Source organism: Centrocercus urophasianus, unplaced genomic scaffold (genome assembly GCF_019232065.1).
Source record: "Centrocercus urophasianus isolate 14NV4802_14NV808 unplaced genomic scaffold, USGS_Curo_1.0 seq_33, whole genome shotgun sequence".
NCBI lineage: Eukaryota > Metazoa > Chordata > Aves > Galliformes > Phasianidae > Centrocercus > Centrocercus urophasianus.
Genome location: NW_024884900.1, coordinates 3,768,553 through 3,792,303, shown reverse-complemented (window position 1 = coordinate 3,792,303; position 23,751 = coordinate 3,768,553). Strand labels below are relative to the sequence as shown.

General features: G+C 50.4%; 1 protein-coding gene across 1 annotated transcript in view; it reads right to left on the bottom strand.

The window, feature by feature from the left end:
- SSH2 (slingshot protein phosphatase 2) overlaps positions 1-23,751 on the bottom strand; it is a 72,188-nt gene that overhangs the window by 32,270 nt on the left and 16,167 nt on the right. The window contains 1 exon segment of the mRNA XM_042829967.1: positions 16,464-16,507. Coding sequence (XP_042685901.1) covers positions 16,464-16,507 — 44 coding nt within the window.

Here is a 23,751-nt window from a genome sequence, read left to right as displayed (position 1 = left end):
AAAGGAATTTGCTCTACATGACAGTCCCCAAAGGCTCTGGGTCTCCATGTCAGGATGTTCCCACATGGAGCCCCAGCCATTCTTGCCACACGATGCACAGCCTGGGCACCCATAGGCATTCAAGATTGAAAAGGAAAAACACAGTGTTTTGACCAGTTACCTTCAGAAAGAACACCTCCTGCTTGACACACGCTTGTCTTTTACCCCTCAGAATCAACACAGTTCTTGTTGATCACCGTTAAACCACACGACTGCCTCTGCAATCAGTGATGGGAAGCTTAGTGTTGGCACACAGCACGTGTCAGCTCAAACCACAAACCCCACTCTTTGTGCCAGGGCTGCCCCACGGCTCTCAGAGCCATCACAGCCCCGGCCACGTTTGGCCTGGCAGGCACAGCTGTCACCTGCAGCACGGAGCACCCCATGACTTTAAACACTGCCGTAACCCAAGTCACGAAGGTCACCGTGCTGCCCCACACCTGCCAAGCCCTATATTTAGGCTGAGCACTTCAGAGATGGAGACCTACAGCCTGACACACTGCACTGGCTATCCCATGAGCAGAAAACAAGCTGAGCAGTGCCCTGGCACCCAAACACTGCCCGACAGCCCCTGTCCCCAAGCCATCCTCGTGGCCCCGCTGCTGCCCAGGTCATGGCACAAAATGGAGGAGTCACACCACCCCACTGCCTGCCCTCAGCACAGAGCCCCAGAACAAAGCACCAAAACAAGAGTCACTCTGTCTCCACGCAAAGAAATCAATGCTGAATAATATAAGCCTTCCCTTTGTGCTGTAGAGAAGCAGATGCTCGTTTACCAAAAGCATTAAAAACAAAATATCAGCCAGAGGCCATCAGATTCCACTCATGTAATAGAAGGAAGTTATCTGCTCACTATTTTAACTTCTGCAGCACTCAGCACTTTCATTCTCATTGCTTTCATTCTCACTGCATCCTCCCCACAAGGATGCCTGATCCCAAAGACAAGGCAAAAAAAAGCAGGACAGCCCTTCCCCACCAAAGTGAACACAGCTCCTGACCCTCGTTAAAGCAAAGTACCACAGCATCGCTTCAGGCCGACCCCAAGGTGGTACCCAGCTCCAGAAGCAACGCTGTGCCAGTGCAGGGCAGCGCTCTGGTGCTCTACTGACAGTGAGACATCAGCAAAAGCTCTCCACATCAAACCAGGAGATCTAATTCTGATGCATTTCAAAACACAAACTCAGCACCACTTCCCAACCCAGCTCTTCCCCCGGTGATGCAGCCAGTTCTTCCTGAAGGCAATACTGCTGCGACTCCGCTTTTCTGTCGGCTCTCTGAATGGGGATCAGCTTACCAGGAGCCCTTTATTCCTGAAATAATTTCCACTAATCACTCACCACGTGCCACATTAAACAGAAGCTGACGGGCTGTGGGGTGTCTGACAGCACCACTGCATCCCAGGGCTTAAGTAAAGGCTGAAAGGGCTGGCGAGAGGCAAAATGAACATGTAGATGTCCATGTAGCAGAACTACACATGCTGCAGTGTTCCTGTACAGACACTTGCAGATTACTTAGCAGTGTGGAAGCATTGCTTGAACCAGGCACACTTCATCTGCCCACAGGAAAGGAACCACACACAGCATCCCCAAAAGCAGCCCTGCAGCAGTTTGGCATCTATGACTCCACTTTACCTTGCTGCTAATACCTCTGTCCGACTTCCAGCTAAAGGTGAGCTTGGCAGCAGTCTCGAGTGCACTTACAGTGCTCCTAACTCGAGGTGAGGAGCCTGCAAAGCTCTGCTGAGCTGGTCTCAGTCTGAAAACCCATTAAAGTAAGTTTTGTTTTATAAAAGCTTCAACTCCAAAGAGCGGAGATTCCAGATGTGTTTATCCACGCTGCAGTCAGGTGCTGAATTTCATCAGAATTAGCACTTGAGGCACTTTGGCAGCCAAGTCTCTGCAGCCCTCAACACAGGCCTTCCTATTGCCTAAAAGCATTCAGTCCCGGTTAGAAACCACGCACTGAAGTAGGATTGGTGGAACGCTGAGCGCAGCTGTGGGGCACAGAACCAGAGGAGTCCCAACAAGAACAGAGTGTACTTTAGGGAAAATGATAAAATGGATGGGGTTGGAAGGGACCTCGGGGAAAAGGCTCTTAGAGAACTTTAAAAGTGGCTCTACAATAGAAATTCGCTTAATTTCGAGCTAGAGAGACTTATTAGAGACTCTATTCACTCTCAGCTCACAGACAGGTGCTCATCCTGTGCTCACCCTGCTCGTTCCAAGGCACACAGATATTCCTCTGTTGGCTTCTCAACAACTTTCCCATCACAGTACAACAGCAGGGCAGGAGTGGTGCTGACAAATTGTTTGTATTTAGGCAAGCTGGCTCTCCAGCTTTGCGACACACAGAGGAATGCAGCTGCTCTGCTTTGGGTTTGGGATTTCTCCACTTCTTTCTCAAAGCAAATAAAGGGAGAAACAACAAGAACAACCCGACAACAACAGAGCAGCCAACAAAACTCACAGAGCTTTAAAAAGGAGAAGTGAGAAAATCAGCTTAGGGCACTGAGTTCCTGAAAGCACGCAAGACGTGAGCAGACTAAGTTCTAGAGGACAAAGGTAAAACTAACAATAGCTTTTCATATCTGCAACTTTGTGCAAATGATGTCTACCCTTAAATTGTGGTTTGACAGAGTCATTTATCATCCGCTGAGCACAAGATGCTCCTGCAGGCCCACCTGCCCATGGGAGGCTCCCATCTGGATGGATGGGCACAGAGCTCTGAGCTGCTGCCTGCTGCACAGCACCCCGCTGGGCACCATGGTTCTGCCCAGCCAGCTGAGCCCAAACATGAACTGAACTCAGTCATCTCTGTGACCACACCAGAGCTTCACCCAAAGTTCAGACGCAACACTTCTGCACTACAAAGCTGGAGGTGTAACAGCATGCAAAGCAAACCCACAATCAGGCAGTTACACTGTGCTCCTGAGAGCAGACAGAGCCCACCTGGAGCAGCACCATCTGAGCAGGGCCGTGGTGTGAAGGGCTTCAATGCCAAGTGACAAAGGTCATTTGTTTAAAAGAAAGGACTGAATCATTCATGGTTCAGCAGTCTGGGGATTTAACCTACTTCTTACGTGGCTTATTGCAATGAAAGCAGGAGACCCCAAAGGGTTGAGTGTGATGTTGATGAGGGCTGAATAAGTATGGGATAAACAACTGAACATGCTGAGTAAGGAGCCTGTGGGCTTACTGTACCTAAAAATGCCCAGATTTGAGAAGCTCCCAGCACCAAGAAGCTCTCAGGGGCAGGAATCCTCCTTAGCCAACACCAGGGGAGGGCACTCACCCACACGGGCTTCTCTTCTTCCCCAGCTGCTATCACTTGATGTCCATGAACCAGAGGGCTGATCCCTGCCACAGACACTGGGTTAATCCCACACAGTGACCATTCCCAGGCTCCAGTCATTTCCCCACTGCACACACAAAGCAAAGCAGTGACTTCTGAACACATCAGCCCACGTATCTGTGGAAATAGAAGGCTTCAGACAGCTGCTAAGAAACACCGTGGCTGGAAACCCCAATTGCAGAACGGCTCTGTACACATCAGATCCACTACACTGGAGAAAAACTATTTGCTGAATGAGTTTTAAGCCCCATAGGGGCTCTGCATCACAGAGTGATGCAGAGGAGACAGCAGCCCTGCACAGCTCATCTAGACGGGATCCTGAACCTTAAACTCCCTCTGATCTCACAAACAAGTCAGAAGCAACGTTTCAGGACAGTCAGCATGAAGTTGTTGTAGATAATTAAGCAATAGTTCAGCTAGGGGCTCTCTGACAAAGGTAGGAGGGAGTGCAGTCCTGTGAAACACCCCAAGGCAGCCCACGAACCGGCCCCAAAAGGCCCTTTTCTGCTGATAATCTCACTCTGCTCCCTCTGCCTTGTAATCCTCAAAAGCATCCAAAGCATTTCCAGAGTCTTGAGCATCTGCAAAAGCTGCACGAAGAGGCAGAGCTCTGAGGCAGCCCTCAGGGACTGCTCCATAGGAGCTGGCAGCCAGCAAGGCTTCACTGGACACTGGGCTCCCACCAGGATTGCTGGGCAGGCACAGGACTGCCCTGCAAACCCTCCTCTGCTGCCTCAGGCCTTGCTTTGTGGCTGACAACCAGCCCTGTCTTTCTCCCGGGGCCCCCCCCCCCCCCAGGAAGCATCAGTGAGACAAACTCCAGGAGCTTCCCGGGAGTACAAGGAAAAGGCAAACAGGAAAAGTACTTCGGAACAGCACAGTCCTGGCTGAGTTAATGATCAGCTCAGCAGGCAGCACACTGCTCCCATTCAATTACTGCAACTTATTTGCATTGCTTTTAATAACCAGAGAACATCACAGATCTCTTTCCATACTGCTTTTGATCTCACAGAAGGATGGGACCAGCCCAGCAGCCCTGATGCTGGCAGCCTGCACGCTTCTACTGCTCTGCACACACAGCTGGAAACCTCCGTGCAGGTGCTGACACTGCACTGAGCCCCGACTCGTGAGCACCAGCCAGAGCTGGGAGTGAGGACGGGGATCACTGCTGCTCCCTCTGGGCATCCTCAGCACTGATCCTCAACACAGAGGTAGAACACTTACACAGGCACAGCACTTAGAGATGCGATTAAAGATTTCCAATAACTCACTGCTTGGAGGAGAGAAGTCTGGTTGTGCAGAGAGGTCGAGAGATTTTGGCAGCAGGACACAGTGAGTAGATAGAAAGGTTGTAAGGTTTCCCACGCAGTAAACAAATAAATACACAGCTCTGCACGCAGCAGCCTCACACCCTGTGATGTCAGCAAAAGGCTCGAGTTAAGGTGTGTCACAGTGACGGTGCTTCAGAGAGCAGAGGACGTGGCCACGGGGCTTTGAAGACACAGGAAATGGGCAGGGAGGGGAAGGACAGGGCTAACACTGTCTGGGTATGGGGACACGGCACAGAGAGGCCTCATAAAAACTATCAGTTAACATTTTGGAACAGGAAACAGCGGTATGAAGCAAGCAGGAGAGCCATGGGAAGCAGCAAGCAAGTTCACAAAGTAAGCTCCATTTCAGGCTGCAGAAGTGCTGAGGATGAGGCAGTAAACAGCGCTGGGGTGCTTCAACACGTGGGCACAGGGAGGGCTCCCACTGCTGCTGTAGCTGAGGCAGAGAGAAAATGGTTAAGCAGCCCCAAACACACAGCTGTGCACAGCAGTGCCAGGTCCTACTGCTGCCCACCTGCATCCCTCACTGCTCACAGGGATGGTGACACAGTGATGCGGCACAGCAGCTCAGCGGGGGCTTCCGCAGCACCGCATGGCCCAGTCCCACTCCCTAAATAAAGAGGAAGGTGGGCAGCACAGGGATCCGGCAGAAGAACAGCGTTATCACAGGGCCACGGAAAAAACACTTCAGGACACTGATAATGTGCTAGGATACCTAAAACTTGGCGAAAGGAAAAGGAAGTGATTGCAGACAGGAAGAGCTGATCTACGGCAACTTGTCCGGGCTTCTCCTGTACAAAATCCTTTGGTATGTGCACGCTGCCTGAAGTTCTGCTTTTTTCCTCCTGTCTCGCCATCAGCTGCTTCGGAGTTTCATGAGACTGAAAGAAGCTTTGAATCCCACACCAACAAGCTGCAGCCATGAGTTTGGAGCTTCTGCCAAGCTTAAGTGTCTGGGACTGCAATGGGAGCCCTCATGAACCCAAACCAAACGAGCCCCCGAGCAGCTGACTCTGTCACTGCCTAAAAGTGTCAACAGGAGCAATTTCTGCTGAGCTCTGACAGCCCGAGCTGATCAGCCAAACACAGACTGCACTGAAACCAGAGGTCCTGATTGCATTTGGGCCACCACTGCCGTACTCGTCTCACAAAGAACACGTTTTCAGCAAAGCAAATCAACAAACTTGGGATTTTTAGGTCTTGGCCAAAAAGAAATAAGGACACCTGATACCATCTAAGCCTTTGGGAACTTGCTGTCAGGAGCAGTTCCTCATTACATCAGCCGCAAGCAGTGCCCTGATTGAGAATGCTGGTCCCATGTGAGCACTCTGTGGCTCTCACAGCCCTTAATCTCTCTAGCCAGGAGGGCAGCACAGGCTGTCTGATAAACCCTATCTCCCTCCCCAGAAAGAAGGACGGGCGCTCCTTCCAACCCGGGCTGCCAGTGTCCCCGTGCCCTGCCCGGCTGTCCCCGCTGTGGGACACACGGAGTTATTTCCCATCCCGTCCCCGTGGAGCTTCGGGCACATCGCTGTTCAACTTTTGCTACCAGCAACCACAGGGAATGCTGTAATACAACAGGCAATGCCACGAGGGGCCAAAAGCGGCCGGATTCAAGTACTTGGGGTCATTTCTGAAAGGCTCAGGGACACGGAACGGAGCTGACTGCCCACGCTGCTCGAGAAGGGGCCACGGAGCGGCGGGACCGATTCCCCGATTCCCCCGCGGAGCTCAGCCGGGGCGGCCCCGCACCCAGCAGCCGTGCGGGAACACCGCGAGTGGCCAGAGCCTTATCTACGGCCCACATCGGACATCTCCCCTATTAATCCTTCCCACAAACGCAATTTGAATCGCCCACAAAGGAAGAAACGATTGGGATCTGTCCCAAAAGGTCTGCGGGCTGAGCGCAGGACCGGCAGCAGCCGGAGGTGCCTCCGGCTAGGCAGCGGGGAACGAGCTCCGGAACGCCGGCAAAGCACGGCAGGAAGGCTGCGAGCTGCCCCGCGACTGCCGGCTGGGAAAAGTTTGCTGAGAGCGGCGGGGAGCCGCGGCACGGCGGGGTACGGCCGGGAGGAGCTCCCGCTACGAGCGTCCCGGGGCCGGTCCCGTTCGGTACTCACAGCTGAGCGATGGTTCCCTGCGAGATGACGGCGTTGTCGGAGAAGTAGGGGATCATGGCGAAGCCCCAGTCCCGCAGGCAGCAGGTAGGCGGCCGCCCGGCCCAGCGGCATGAGGAGCTCCGGCCGCCCCGCTGCCCTGCTCCGCTCTGCCCTACTCCACTCCGCCACCCGCCGCACTGCGCAGGAGCGGCCCGGCAATGCCCCGGCCACGCCCCTTATGGGCACGACCACGCCCCCTTCGCAGCAGGCCACGCCCTCTTATAAGACACGACCACGCCTCTTTGCACTTGGCCACGCCCACCGGCACGCACGTGGCGATTCGGTGCGGGAGGGAGCGAGCAGCAGCGGTAGAGGGGGCTGCCCGTTGATGGTTGGTTCTTTGTTTTCCTACCCCTAGCTCCAGGTAGGGGAGCATGGGAGGGCTAAAAAATTCGAGGCTGGGGGGAAGCAACGCAGTGAGTGGTTTTGGGAAAGGCACGCAGTGTGTAGGAAATGACCTCAATTTGTCTCCTGCAAGAGAGAGGGGAAAGCGTTCTTGGCGACAACTTTCATATTCAGAAACTTGAATACGTCAAATGAGAAGAGAAGCAGCTGCCTTTGGGCGCTCTTCCATCCTCAGCTCCATCACTCCTGAGAGAGTGGGAAGAAGGGAAAAGCCTCAGGGCAGGAATCTGGCCCAGGGCTGCAGGGAATGTGGAGCACCAAGGGAACCCTTCTGCAGTACTCCCCCGTTTCAGCCCAGGAAGCGGGAGGGAAAAGAAAGCCTGAAGTCAGCTCATGCCCCGTTCCCCATAGAAACATCAGCCCAGCACAGAGGGGATGCACACAGAACCCAGTCCTGGTGACTGCTTGAGGTCTGATGCTGATGGGGAAGCTCCCACCCAAACACACCTCATGGGTTCACAGGGGACAGATGAAGCAGCACAATGCGTGATGCTGCAAGTTCCACTCAAGTAAGGTTCAGCTGTGTTAATGTAAGCTCTCTCATAACAGCCAAGAGCACATCTCTGGTAATGCTTCCTCACAGCTGCTAAAAAAAAAATGCAGTGCCAGCTCACTGCTGTGCCAAAAAAAAAGTCATTTTGTTGGACAGAAACGAAGTCAGTTGCAAAAAGCAATGGAAAAATCAGAGCATGAGAGAAATGGAGGTAACTCAACCCTCACCAGGGTCAGGAGGCTGGCAAGAACCTCACACGCAGAACTGACACATACCACACGTTCACAGCCTGAAAAACAACCCCAAACTTCTGCCCTACTCTAATGAGAAACTTAAGAGCTTTATGCACAAGTTGTGTAAGACCCAATGAATTCAGATAGAATCCAGACAAAGGTCAGATTTGTTACTTGCAACCATCATTAGAAAGGCAAGCCCTTAGAACTGGTGAGAACTGCGAGCAGCTACTCGTAACCCACAGATAACAGATGTGTAAATGAATTAATGCTGCATTAATACCACCAAGCACTGTGTCTCCACACATGGGGAATGGCAGAAACACCCCGGTTTTTTCTTTTTGAAACACCAGAACACAGAAGTGGGAAATGCTCAAGGAAGTGCAGGCACTGAAATCTGTACTCATAAAAGGTATTTGATTGGAGCGTGTTGCCATAAAGGTGGGAATGCTGAGGCTGACACTGCCCTCTGTCAGGTTAACACTCTGATTACCAGCCCCCCTTTATGCACCATTTGCACACTCTGCAAATGTCACAGCTCAGGCACAGCCCCAGTTTGTTCGGGTGCTGCATCCCACACCGCAGGGTTGGGCTGTGGGGATGTGATGGAGCTGAGGCAGGACACAGGGCACAGGACAGCTGTTCCTCGCTGCAAGCAGGTGCACTCTGCTGGGACAAACACAGACGGAGCTCAAAGCGCACGAAATTGCAGCGATGACAGGTAACAGCCTAAATCACTGCATGCTGCAATAGGGCACGAGCACAGCCATTCATCACCACCTGACAGGATGTAAATACGTCTGTCTGGGGTCGGAGTGCTTCCCAGGCCGCTGTATGAACTGTGTTTTGCTGTGGGGGCAGGGGAGTGCTCACCTAAGCACCAGTCTCCCTCTGAAGAGCCCCAGTGAACATCATCTATTACCATCACGTTTCTGGAAATGTATTTCAGTGGGTGAGCAGGGCATGGTTTGCTTCAAGTTTGCTTGAAATGAATGCAAGCACTCTACAAAAGCCAATGGATGTTCTTTTCCTCCAACACAGGAGGAAGAACCAAAGGAAGGTGCTACCAGAACCTGATATGGTATCTGATTTAGTGGTTGTCAGCCCTGCCCACAGTGGGGGTTGGAAGTGGATGAGCTTTGAGGTCCTTTCTAACCCAAACCATTCCATGATTCTATGACTGGTCACGTTCAGGGTAAAGAGAACAGTGGGATGTTATCAGGTGCAGGAATTTTGGCCTACATATATCAGCACCAGAGGAGGAAAAGAAAAAGCAGAACCTGGCTCCGCACTTTCAGATTAGGAAGAAAGCTCTGAGGCAGCTGCATTAGAAAACCTCCCCCACCACATCCTCCTTCCACTGGGAAATGAGCTGGCTTGGCATCAGGGCCAATGGGGAAAGAAGGTCTTAAGAGGTGTATTGTAGGAACACCGTGCCAGATTCCAGCTGTTTGAGGACCAGAGGGTATAATGCCCCTCCTGTGCTGCCATTCAGCAGGACCTGTGCAGGCTGAGAGCTGGGCAGAGAGGAACCTCACGAGGTTCAGCAAATGTGAGTGAAGAGTCCTACACCTGGGGAGGAATAACTGCACCCATCAGTACAGCTGGGAGCTGAGCTACTGGAACAGGAGCTCTGTAGGGAAGGACCTGGGTGTCCTGGTGGCGAGCAGGTCAGCCGTGAGCCAGCAGTGTGCCTTCGTGGCCAAGAATGGTACCATGAGGACTTAGCCATAAATCACTGCAGCAAATCCGAGGGTAAGAAACCCGTCCCTTGAGCAGCAGCTCCTGCATGAGGCTCCTGCTGCAGACCCACTGTGGGGAGAGGAGCAGTGAGAAGGGTGCTGGATGCTTTCAGCACAAGAGAGAGACACAGCTGTGTTATCTGGTCTCATTTATCAGGAAAACACGAAGCCATTGCAGTAGCAGTGGTCATAAACAAGCTGATGCACGCAGGGCAGAACGAGATACTGGGGAAGAAAGCAAGCTTTCCCTGTGGTGAGAGGTATGCCACCCACCAAGCACACGGCAGCTCTGTTACACACAGCAAGGAAATCTAACAAAGTAATTAGAAAAGAGGCTGTATCTGGTTAAAAAAAAAAAAAAAAAAAAAAAAGGAGTGGGGAGGCAAAATGAGGGAAAGCATGCAAAACTCTGCTCTAATCCTGAAGAACCAGTCAGAACAGGAAGCCACGCTCTGAATTTGGTTATTTAAGCTGTCAAAGAGTATTTCTGTTTTCAGCTCTTGTGCAAAGAATCAGACAGGAGCAAAGGCAGGGCGATAAGCATCGCAGGAGGAACAGACCTTGTTTTTAGAGACCGTTTGGTCAGCTGCCCATCGTGATCAATGATCGGGCTTCTCAGGTGAGAATTCAACACCTATTTTGCAATATTATCACTTCATTAAGCCCTTTCCTCACAAAATCCACACCCACTTGTTGTATAGTTTACTTATCAGTAAATCGCAGAGGGTCTGACACGAGAGGTCAGTCTCAATTACACCCAGCTTACAGCTGCAGAAGCAAAGAATGCAGCAGGGATGGGAGCAGTGGTGGCTGTTGCTCCTATGGCTGATGCTGGACGTGGCAATGCATGGAGAAGCTTTGGCTGAAATGCTTCTAAATAGTTAATCCAGACCCTTGCAAACCACTACAGCACCGCTCCAAGTCCAGCAAGGACAAAGCATGCCAAAATGAAATGTCTGAGACCGCAAAATAGGTGATGTGTTATTTGAGTGACCTATAGAAAAGAAACAGGTAAATCCTCTGAAATGTCAAAAGTAATCCTATTTTTAAATTGAATTTAAAAGGGAATGTTTCTGATGCAAGGATACCAAAGAGTTGAAGGGCAGCGAGTCTGGAAACCCTTGTCCAGATTCTCAAAATATATTTAAGTTCTGAAATCCACACAGGGCTGAGAACTCTGAGGATTGCTGCTTGGCTTCCAAGCCTTGACAAGGTGCCCTTGGGAACCAGAACTGCTATTTTGGAATCTCCCTTTCTACTTAAAACAGGAGTCTTCCTCAGCATTGACTCCTCTCCCCTGCAGCACCTGGCTTGTGCTTGGCAGGAGACACAAACACGTCTGGAATCCCAGCCAGCCACTCCTTCACCGACCTCTGAAGCGGCAGCACAAGTGCATGGGGCAGCTGCTCTGGGTTAGCAGACCCACTTGGTAGCTAAAGGATCTGATCCTCCTTCATTCCTTCCACCTCCTAGTCCCTTGCTCCTCATTCTCCTCCGTTCACACACTTTCAATGATAAATCAACAAACTTTGCACAGGCCTTCATGCTTTGAGCACGCTGCCTGCTATAGCACACTATCTTTACCTTGATGGAACTTGGCAGTGCAACAGCTAATACCGATTTGTTTGTCCAGCTGTGAGGATCAAGTCATGTCACTGCTTACTGTGAAGCACAGCCACGTCATTGGACTGGACCGAGCTCACTGCGATCACAAAAGGCTGCAGGTAGTTATTGCCAATCTAACCAGAGAAATCATTTGAGTTGGAGTGAACCCTTAAGGATCATCTGATCCAACTCCCATGCAATGCACAGGGACGCCTACAGCTCCATCAGTGCTCAGAGCCCCTCCAGCCTGACCTTGGCTGTCTGCAGGGATGGGGCACCACCTCCTCCCTGGGCAATACGTGCCAGTGCTTCACTGCACTTATCACAAAAAACCTTCTTCCTTATATCCAATCTAAATCTTTTCTCGTTAAGTTTGAAATCAGACCCTGTTAAAGAGTCTGTCCCCTTATTTCTTACAGCCCCTCTTTATAAACTGAAAGGCTGCTAATGGGTCTCTCCCCAGGAATAAACCTGCTTTTACCACCAGTCCTATACCTTTGCTCACAGTTTGCTGGTAGAACACCCAGCACTGAAAATGCAGACTTGCATGGACTGTGATGTGTGGCCCACAGAACTTTTCCTGGAGGTCAGCTGAGCTGGCAGATGAACAGAACACTTCTTTATCTCGGTGTTCCATTCTACACAAGCAGCTGTAGTAAATGCCACTGGGACTGGGCTGTCACTGAAAGGAAAGGCAGAAAGATGGATACAGGAAATGCATTCTAAAGATAAGGTTTGTGCTACAGGAGCTTAGTAATCTCCGGCATGGATAAACACAAGCTCTTCCGTACCCCGCACACACAGATCCCTCTTACTGGAGGTCTGGAGCTAACCAAGCGCCTCACAGACCCAGCAGAACTTCCAGCTACAGCTCCAGTACCAACAAAACAAGTTTGGCAGCTGCAGCAGCAAGCAAGGGAAGCACAAGGCAGGCAGAGGAGCCAGAACACCCAGCGTGTGGCTTTTGGTGCCCCTCGCAGCACAGGATGCGCTCAGGGTAACAGCAGTGTCAGCAGCCTGTCCACCAAATGGGGACGGTCCTCATCTCTAGAGTCACACACCTGGATGGGGTGAGTGAGCTCTGTGATGTGCCATCACCCTGCACCCAGACATGTCCCCAGGCACTGAGCAGCCTGCAGTGGGTGTCAGGGTAACCATCCAGCAAGCAGCCCTGCAGCTCACCTCGTGCAAGGAAACCCAAGCGCCAATTCCACGCGCTATCGAGGCAGTTAAAAACAACTCTTACACTTTTAGCAACCGTGACCTTCTGTATTAAATTGCTGTCTCCCACTCCTAAAACAAAAGGTATTTACTCCCAGCTTGAAAGCTTGAGGCATTTTGGCACATCCAGCTGTTATCATAGCGGTAATCTGATTTGCTTCCCTTCCCAGCTCACTCCTGGAAGGAACTCCTTTGACTAAAACAACAAACCAGAAGGTGAGCACACATGGGCTGCAAACCTAACGCAGTGCACCTCCCTCTGGACTGGGGTAGATGAGCTCTTCAGGAGAACATTTGCATGTAATAAACCCAATTCAGGACAGGACCTGATTTCTCCTCTGGAAGCCCGAGGGAACACAGGCTCCATGTCTTTCCCTATACACACAGACCGAGTGCAGGCCATAACAGCTCAAAGACTTCATCCCTGCAACTGGCACTGGCCTATGCTCGATGTGCTGCAGGTACCGGGCAGCTTCAAATGCTGCATTTCAGCTCAGAGACAGCATTGGGAGCACAGGCACTGCTGCAACCAAAGCAGCCAGCACTGGGCCATCCCGCCAGCACGCAGCCCTGGAGATGTCAGCCATCAGCAAAACAAAGGTGCTGAATCCTCACAGCACAGGGCAAGCAAAGCCGAACTGATATACCAGCTGGTGTAAGCACAGCTCGAAGCTCTGTATGTGGGCATTTTAGGTGACTTTTAACAGCATCAGGATGATGCAGAGACTATGAATGCAGATCTTAGTTCAGTGCAGCAGCAACAAGTCTGCAGATAGCAGAGGAGCAGGCCAGCTGGTTTACGGCTTCCAGATAGCCCAATAAAAATGTCTAGAAGGCAGTTATGAGGGCAATAAATGTAACAAATTGATGGTTCTGTACACCTGCTTATGCAGTAGCTCCTTCTTAGTATCATTAGCCAAGAATTAGGTGAGAGGTACAGGCTCAGTCAGGGGCTTGTGCCAAGGACTCAGGGATCCCACCCCAATCTATAGGACTGGTGGTAGCTCTGGCAGGGCAGTGACCTGCCCAGCTTCTCCTGGAGCAGGGCTGGAAACATTCAGACAGACCCCAGGGCAGAGGTGAGGAGGCAGCTGTGGAGATGGGCAGAGTGAAGCTGGGCGCTGCTGCTCTCTTTGTGCCCACAAACCCCAACATGGAGGCGAGTGCGGACTCGTCACACCTCTGCAGAGCAGGTTTAAGTTCAAACAAGGTCTTCGTGTTTCCTTCCCCCTGCTGTGAGCCTCCAGTCGATGCAATCACAGCCCTTAGAAAGTGCAAATAGGTCAGCACCCGGACAAGTTGTTTAAGGTATGGTGGTCTTGATGCCTGTAAGTACAATTCAAGTTAGGAACTCAGTTCTCTGCCTCTTTGGAGGATGCTTGAGATCGTTGCTCTGTGTGCTACTCCCTGGTGCTGTCACACTGCCAGCCTTTGCTGCATGTTCCCCTTCACCTCTATACATGCCTCTTATCTCGGCAGCGAGCAAAGGCAAACAGCAGAAGCCTTAACATCAGAACCTGCCCAGTCAGCCACAGCACTGGCAGCTGTTGGGCTGGACCTCAGCAGCACATCTGCCATTTGACAGCAGTGCCAGGACCCCAGAGACAGCCCCAGGAGGATGGGAACACGGGCTGTGCTTCCATCTGCAAAAGCCTCTCCATACCAAATATGTTCCTGTGCTTACGCACAGTGCTTATGCACAGAAACATTGGGTCTTCATGTGACTCCCTCACAAGTAATGCCAGGCCTATATGCTACCATCCCATTTAACAAATACTGATTTTTTTTATTAACTCAAATGTGCTTTCAGCCACAGCAGTGCTCTTGCACTCAGTGGCCAATTAACCGGCTGAGTTTGGACATGCTTGATGCCAGCTACACTACCTTGGGGCGGTGATGAAACAAATTCTACCAAGAGACAGAAGGAGTCCTTTGGAAGAAGAGTTCTACGAATTAAAAGAAAATTCCTACCTGAAGCACTGGCAGCTCCAGGCAGATCCCCAGGCTGCACCTCGGGCTCGCCCAGGTCAGCAGCAAGCAGTGCCAGAGCCCTTCATCAGCACCTTGTCTTTACAGCCAAACTCAGTCCATCACCTCACCGCTGTCTGGATTTTAACAGCTGCTGCTTGCCGTGCTCCCTTGAAATTGGGGATTAGAGAGAAGCACTCCTTCTTTCTGAGCTGTTTATAGACAGCTGCTGCTCCTCCTCTGCAGCTTCCTCAGGTTGATGACTTACCGTGTTTGGCTCTTACTTTTATCCCCCACTGTAATCAAACATTCAACAGCACCCATGTGTCTGCAGGAGACCCCGGCTCTGTGCAGCTCTCTGGGCACAGCATTCAGATCACCAGCAGCAGGCTGTCATTTCCTCCCCCAGCATATGAGAAAAAAAAACCACTTCTTTCAAACCTAAGCTACGATTGCTGCTAAATGCCCACAACAATTACGTCCCTCCCCCCCCCCAACATGTTCTGTATGCTGACACGAGGTCATGAGCCCATCTTGTGACTGCTGGAAGGCTGGGAGTGAAGTTAAAAATTTGAGTTGAGCCGAGTTCAGCTTGAGCCTTTGGGACTGGTGTGTTCCAGCTTTCCTCACAGTCGTGAAAGATGTAAAATGAAGAAACAGATTCTTAAATCATCACCGAAGGGGAGAAGCCTGAGGGTGCGGAGCAGCCACCGTCCCACAGCCAGGGGACTGCACTGAAGTCATGGGAACGTGCAGCCACAGCTGCTTCTCCTTTTGCAGAGCCATCTAAGCTGGTCCCAAAAGCAAAGCCCACATTGCCCTGAAACCTTTTAAATATTGAAAATGACAGTTTCCATTGTTACCTACCCACACAAACAGCATTAAGCAGAGAACAGCCGAAGAGCACACGAAGGGAGAGCTTTCACCTTTGCTTCCCCTTTTCTCCCCCCACAGGGAACCTTACTCCCTGCACACAATTTGGCTGCAACACTTTAAGCCAAGAAAGAGCTCTCGATGCTGGAGAAGTGACTTAGTTCTACACTGACTTTGCTTACTGTAAGCATTAAGTTTAGCTGAAATAACGCTTTTGGTGGCTGAGAGCATAGGAGACAAATCTCCTGACTGAAAAGGCCTACTGTTGTGATGATGACTGAGTTATGAAAACACCATTCACCATGAATACATGTCACCATCTACACTGACACATCCACTGCAGGGACTCTTGAGGCATAGGCTCACCCTGCACTTCTAGAAACACTCTTCACAAACCCCAAAGATGGATGCAACCACGGAGGTGCAGAAGCACAGCACAGGGGTGGCAATCACTGCTGAAACCCCTCCTTGATCTTCCTGCCAGCTCAGGGAACCCTGCACTGCTTTTGAGGCTTTTCAAAATCAGACAACAAAGTGTTTATTAATATCAGAATATTCTGATCACGGGCCAAACCCTGAGAAACAACATCCATCAGTGGAAGACAAGGAGTCCACCACCAGGACATGCTCCCAGACAAGGTGATGTCTGCATACACGAAGTGCAGGTACCATGCTCACAACTTGCTACAGGCACAACACCACCTCCTGGCTGCAAACAGCACTTTGGGAGATACACTCCCTGACATCTTTGTGAACTGCTCCTCCTGTACATTTCAAGGTGTAAGCTGTTTTTTTCCCCATTTCCTGATGCAGCACTGCCTTCACTGGGGCACCATTCAGATCACTGTTAAGCACTGTGGTTTTATCTTTTGTTTCGGGTGTTTTTTTGCAGCCAGGTACCCACGAGACAGTTACATGAGATTAACAAGAGGCAGAAAGTTACGGCAGATAACATTCCCAAGTAAAACAAACCAAACCAAACCCCACAATAAGCACTGCAGAACGTTTCGCAAAGAACAGCATCCTCTAAGTGACAATCTTACCTCCTGGGCTGGGACCGGCATTCTTCTTCCCCACTGTCTGCCTCCTGCATACATAGGAGAGAAAGGAAAAGAAGAGTTAATATGCTTTAATATATACAGCACCCAAAGATTTGCATTTCACTGGCTTGACAGCATAAAGCAAAGGAAATTCTCGCTGCTCCTGCGTGGAGCTGTCACTGCCCAGGAGCTCGCTTTCTGTTCAGCTGTCACTTCACATTCCCTCAAAACCCTTTTCACACAGCACAGAGTGAAACTGCAGATTCCTTCCCTTCCTGCCAATGCCCCCACTGCATGCAGCAGCTATGAGCCAGACACGTAGCTTAATTCTGGGCAAAAATACTATTTTTTCTCCTTTTTTTTTTTTTTTAATCACTTTTATGTACACCATACTCATTGGTATTGCAGCATCAGCATTCGAATTTAAGAGTCCACAAAACCAGCATGTACTGAACCCACCCAAAGGGACTTGGTGCATGCAGAGCAGGAAGCTCCACATGACACACCAGGCTGTGTTAAGTGCAAAATGAGTACATACAACCTCTAGCGTGCTGCTGAACTTTAGCAGGCAGTCCTATCACAGCCCAAAGCAATACCTCAGTAGAGAGATCTCAGCTATTAACTGCATGTCACAGCACATCTAAGCATGTATTGCCAGACACTGGCTAGAGATCGGGTACAGCATCTGCTTTTAATCAGTGAAAACTTATTATGCTTATGCAGATCTGCATAAGTGCTGCAGTGCTGAAGGTGCACGTGCAGGAGAGCAGGGCAAGCTATGGGCATGGACACCTCTGCAGAACACACAACCTGACATGTTTAAGCATCGAGCTCTGAACAGGGGAGGAGTACAGTAAGTTAACTTCTGGTTTCTCTTATTTAAATGCTCTGGATCTGTGGGTATGAAAGCAGCTAGAAAGCACATGCTTCCTGCTGCTCTTCTATTTCTAAGAACAGAACGAGAAATACCATGAAGGAGTTCGCATGGAGCCACTTCCAACCACAGCTTCAAGCTAAAACTTGCAGAACAACCGTCCACAACAAGCAAGAGCTGGCACAACTGCCTTCTACTCATCACACCTAAGAAGCAGCTCAACATGCCAGCAGCCTGATAAGGAAGCCGGCGTGCTCACCTCCTCCCAACATGAGTACCTCGATGAATTCCATGGCCAACACGAAGCAAGCCGTGGCAGCATTCAGAAAGGGGCAGAAGCACGGGGGAAGAGCAGCCTCCCGAGGAGCAGAGCAGCCATGGCGGAGCCAGGCTCGGTTTGAGATGTCAGCACTCACCCAGCTGAGTTTGAATCCCTTTGAACAATTTGCTGTCTACCTCTGAAAGCACCACTTGTTGTTGTGTGTGTGTTTGTTGTTGCTGGAAGTCCTCAGGTCCTTCCAGAGCATAAATCCCCATCAGTTTACTATGATGAAGTTGGTGGGGAGTACAGGGGCACACAGAGAGGTGGACCAGGGGAAGAGGGTACACGTGGGATAGATTAAGACATTAAAAAAAGTGAGTAAATCAAAATGGTTCAAGAGCATCTAATTGGCTAGAGAACAAGTTCTCAAAACCACAGTAAGGAACACCAGCTGAAAGAGCACTTGAAATCTCTACTGTGCTCAGGAACCCAAACTATGCAAACATTTCTAGCATTATAATGAACGTCCATTTCCACACACCAAAAAAAAATCCAGGTCACAGCAACTGGTGAGCTCAGTAGGCCACAACAGCCCCACAACGACCAAAGGTTCTGAAACACAAATCACTGCCATGGCATCACAAAAAATCAATGGAGGAGCTCAGTGGAGGAGGCCAGACGGGACCAACCACCACCACCTGCCTCTGTGAAGCCCTCTCTAATATTAACTTCTTTACAGTGAGGTGACGGAGCACTGGAACAGGCTGCCCAGGGAGGTGGTGGAGTCTCCTTCTCTGGAGATGTTCAAGACCTGCCTGGATGCCGACCTGTGCGACCTGCTGTAGGGAACCTGCTTTGGCAGGGGGTTGGACTCGATGAGCTCTGGAGGTCCCTTCCAACCCCTACGATCCTGTGATTCTGTGATTATGTAGCAGGTCTGCATCAGAAGTGGCTGATTGCCTAAAGAGAAGCGTCTGTGGAGGCTGCGACCCACAGCTTGGCTGCAATGACGGGTCACCCCACTAGAGGGAAGGGCAGGACAGGGGACAGGCGGCGGACACACAGACACATGGACACACAGCGGCTGTGCTGGGGCTCCCATGCTACACAGCAGCGGGCACCTCCAGCTTTTACTGCTTCTGGATTCCCAAAGAGAAGGAAGCAAAGCTGGCAAGCGCCAGCAAGCACTTAGAACCTGTGGACTCCTGGGGAAAGCACTGTGAGGAACCTGGGGCAGCAGGGACAGCACTCGGAGATGCAACCCGGGACACCCACACTGACTGCTCCCACTGCAGCCTTCTGCACCACAGAGCCAGAGCCAGAACCAGGGCCAGGCCAGAGCCAGAACCAGGGCTCCACGCATTCAGCACAGCAAAGGAACCGACCCGGAGCCCCAGGGCAGCCCCAGGCCTCCAGCCCACAGAGCAGAAGTGCGGCCCGGGGGGAAGCGTGTCGCAGAGCGCAGAACTAGGCCACATATTAAATGCCGTTTAAAGTGGAAGATGAAAAAAATTCCATCTCTGCTCTTTTCGGGCCATGTAGGACAGAATATGCAAAACATTCATCCTGTTTGTGCTTTGATCTGCTGCCAACTGTCTGTCATCAAAAGGGCAAGGGAGAGGAGCGACATTTCTGAGCGCTGTTCTGCTCTGTGCAACGGCAGTCGCTCCATGTCACGCAAGCGGCTCCACTCCTACCAATCTCCTCCTTGCAGACTGATGCAGTGATAAACAAGATCCAGTCTGCGCTCTAATGCACAGGATTGGAGGTGTCTGCCTGTGCTTAACACCGGGAACATCAGAACAGCTTCTTTTGTTCCAAGAGACAGCATTATTAGGTTAACATTCACAGCATTTCTAACCAGGAACACTTCACACAGACTACACCCTGCAAATATGTCCTGCAAGCCTTGAAAGTGATTCCAAAGTAATAATTGCATGTGATTTTGCGCCAACATACCTGACTGTGCAGGCAGTGCCTGGGAAATGCTTCTATTGGGAACAAGCTGCAGCCATCAATACAGAGAGCACTGCCAATATGGACCAGGATGCCAGGTTGTTCCACTCCACGAGCCTCAGCACTGAGCTGACAGCTGCTAAGTACACACTTCAGACATTGAGGAACTTCTCCCCACTTCTCTATTTTCTAAATTTTGTCTGGGTGACACTTTCTGCATGGGCAACTTCATTGCTTTCCAGTGTCTGAGATACTTTTACAGAACCCCCTGCACAGCAACAAACACCAGCAGCGAGAGATCCTAATTCCTTCCAGGCAGGCAGAAGCAAGAGGTGGATGTGAAGTCATTCTCATTTCACAAAACTGTTAAATTTCAAAGTGAATACTATGCTTTTTAAAATGATCCTTACTTAACCAGCACAGAGGTCTTGTGCAAGAGCAAAAACAAAAAGCTATTACAAAATGCTATGACAATTTGAGGCCTTTTCACCTCTTAGCAAAGAGTACTGGCAGCTTCTTACTGAGACAACAGAAACCTAGTTTATGTGAATCCCCCCAAATCCGTACCAAGATTCAGATGTGATCGTGCCATCACAGAGGTCTTTTACCTGTCAAGCCAGCATCATGTGAACAACTGCAGACCCGGACTCAAAAGAGGTAATCAAAGAAGAGGTCTAAAATTAAACAGGCAATCTCCTCGTTCCCTGCCTGCCTGTCCCTGGGCCAGGTCCCATCCAGTTGTTCAAACACACACCAAGTGCTGCTGAGCCTAAAACAACCTTTGCAGGGAAGCATGCAGCTGCACTGGGAAATCAGAGGCTGGGCAGCTGTTGAAGCATGCAAATATTCCTCTCTGTTGCATCCACTGATCTCCCCGTGCATCTCTGCACTACAGCTGCACTGTGCACTGCAAGCTCCTCCGTGTAGGACCTCTCCTTGGGTGTCACCAAGTATGAAGCAAGCTTTTCTTCTAGCACAGTCACCAGAGATAAGAGCATTTGTTGCACATGTGGGTTCCTCAAAGCTCAGCTCAACCACTGACACTGACACAGTGACATAGAGCTACTCCATGGTACCCAAGTCTGAGCAGGACTGCCACGAGATGCCCAGAGCTGCACCTGAACAGAGGCCTGGATCATCACACAAAACCCAAGTTCAGCACCTTCCAATATTCAATAGATTTCTACTTGACAGCATGCCCTGTGTAGGGCTGCTCCTGTCAGTGATCTCAAAGCTGGAAGAAAACAAGACACAAACGTTTGAGTCAGATTGCCAATTATCTATTGCATCTTTCTGCAGCAGAGACGTTCATACAGTAGCTTGAGTTGTATCAATCTCTTAAATAAACTGTGTTCACATAAAGCCCACACATGCTGCATTTGCAGTAAGTCTGAAGTGCCAGCAACAACACTGGCTGGTAAAGGGAAACAAGGACTGACTTGAAAACCCGGGCCGAGAAAAGGTTCCCTTTTTGGGGTAGGAACCTTGAGAATGCACCCAAATTCACCAGCAGGAGTTCCAGGGCAGGATGGGGATGCTGAACTAACACAGCTTCCAGGCTGACTTTGTGTGGGAGCACTCTGCTGGTGCTGTACATGGGGATCTGCCCACAGCAACAGTCCATGGGCAGGCAGAGCCCACAGCTGCACCTGCAGAACAGACATCCTGCAGGCTGCAGCCATTTGTGTGAGCTGATAAAAGCAGAGTGGTGATATAAGGAGCTATAAGGAGATATAAGGAGAGTGGAGCCAGGGCTCCCCTCCACAGGACGGGTCTCAGGGCTGAAGAGAAACCAGTGCTCTTCAGAACCTCCCCAGTCTCTGGAGGTTAACCTTAACCACTATTGAAAACGATAAAACTAATTAATGGAGTCCCCTACGCTGCAGAGGAGAAGCTCATAGCCACCTTTTGAAATACTTACATTTGCCATCAAACACTTTAAAAATAGCAGCTGCTGCCAGGAAGCCTTCGAGTTTGACATAAAAGTGCTTTAGACAGCTGAGCTGAGCAAAGTAGGCCAGGGAAGGGGAGGGGAGAGCTGCACGGTGCTGTGTGTAGCACTCCTACCTCTCCACAGACACGGGGATGGGGCAGAGCAGCAGCTTTCCCAGCAGTTTCTCCCTCTCCCACCACTATTTGTATGATATGTTTTGAATGAACACCCTTTTCCTCCTCACATTTCTTCCGTGCTTGAGGCCCCACATACGCAGCCGCTCTCTGCAGCCAAGCTTTCATTCAGAGGTTGGCATTCCTTCCAGATTGTTTTCTGTATCACTTTGCTGCATCAGTAATTGGTATATTTAGGTCAAAGACATTGTGCTCTTGCTCCGGAGAAAGAAAAAACAAGTTCCTTATCAGAGCTTCCATCTTTCTGCTGGAGCTCAGGGATTTACACAAACTTCATCCAGATTGGGCCTCACTAAAAACACAAGAAATAGCGCTCAAACATTTGGACACAAGAAGCTTCCAACTGGTACAAGAGTGAGAACGAGGAACAGCACGACATGGCCGGCCACGCTACAGCACGAGCACAGATTAAAAAGGAGATTACTGTCCACTGAATTGCTGCAATGAAATAAGCTCGCCTGATGGGGAGTACAACAGCTTTTGCTTTAATCCCAGAGATGCTCCCAAGGGAAAAAAAAAATGCCACAAACACTTCATATTGACATTACAAATCTCTGCACCACACAAAGCGGCGCGATGGATGATTTCTCTCTAAGTCATGGCATGTTGCTAGTCACCATCTAGACAGATACACACACTAAGAAACAAACTTGGCATCTCCCTAACAGATTCCTCTGACTTTCAGGCAGACATCTGACATCATGAGGATTCTCTGTGAAACCCAGGGCTTCCCAGAGCCTTGAAGGTATCCCTTCAGTCTACTTTTAGGCATAGATAATGATAGATAGGCAAAGATAATGAAACAGTCCACCGGACATCCCGAAATCCACAGGTATCCATTTCCACTTACATTGATGGGACGAGCATGAGAAAACTCACTGACCCCAACAGCTCCAGTTTGCATACCAGGCATTGTTGCTGATGTCAGAGGTATGGTTTGGGTAAGACCAGGTCAAAAACTCACATGGAGGCTGGTGAGTCCCAGGGCAGGGCTTCTGGAGCTGGGCACAGGGACAGCCCACTGCACAGGTTACCACGATGAGAACCCCATCACCAGGCATGCACAAGAGGTGACAATCACAGAGGTGAAGCTGTCCCCAGTGGTTAGGAAGGATGGGTGCTCCACCAGCTTCTGGTTTAAGACAAAGCCCAGTTTCTCACTGGAATGGACAAATGTTAAGCGTGCTTTGAGAAAGAAGGAGATATTTGGTTTTCGCTCCTGATGCTGCAGGGCTATTTTAGGAGGAGGAGGAGGGTGGAAGGAAGGGAGGTGCACAGCGAAGGGAAGGGTCTTTGTCTTGCAATCAATCAGCCATCTTCCTGTTAGCAACAAGTTCACAAATAAAAGCAAGTTGGGGGTTTTGGTTACACCTAGATGCACACTCTCAGCTCAATCCCTATAGCAGTGATGTACGTGCAGCCATTCTCATGCAGGCACAGCTCAGCTCCGCAGCTGTGACTTTTCCCATGGTCACCATAGGGTCACTGAATAGAGCTAAACGCAAACCTCCCCTCGATGCAATGAGCACCATGGAGGAGGTGGTGACACAACCAAACTTACAGCAGCAAGTACGATGGCACCTCGTGCAATGGGGGTGGAGGGAAGATGAGAAAGGAAAATGAAGCTGAGGAGTAACAGGAGGCTTTCCAGAGTAGTCAAACATGAGAAGAACTGAGATGCATAATGACCGTCCCTCGACTTTTGTTATTTCTCCCAGCCAGCTCCTCCAAAAATCTGTTATTGTTTATTTGGGTATCTGTCCAAACTGCTGTGGGAGGGAAACAAAAAAGGCAATGCTGTCCAGCTCTTAATTCCTGCAGCTATCCAGCGCTCTTCATCTGTTAACGAACCAATGTCCTGTTTCTCTCTCTCCAGAGGCTGAAAGTTGAGAAAAACAGATCTTAATGAGACTCCAGCAAAGCGACCTGGTGCTATTTGTCTTTGGCCAGGATACACTCACCTTCGCTGGTTGATCCAGGCAGGCAGGGCAGCTCGGCCCCACATCTCCCTCCAAAGACCAAGCACTGGGTAAGTGGCACACAGCTGGCAGCATTGCTCCTCAAATGTAAAC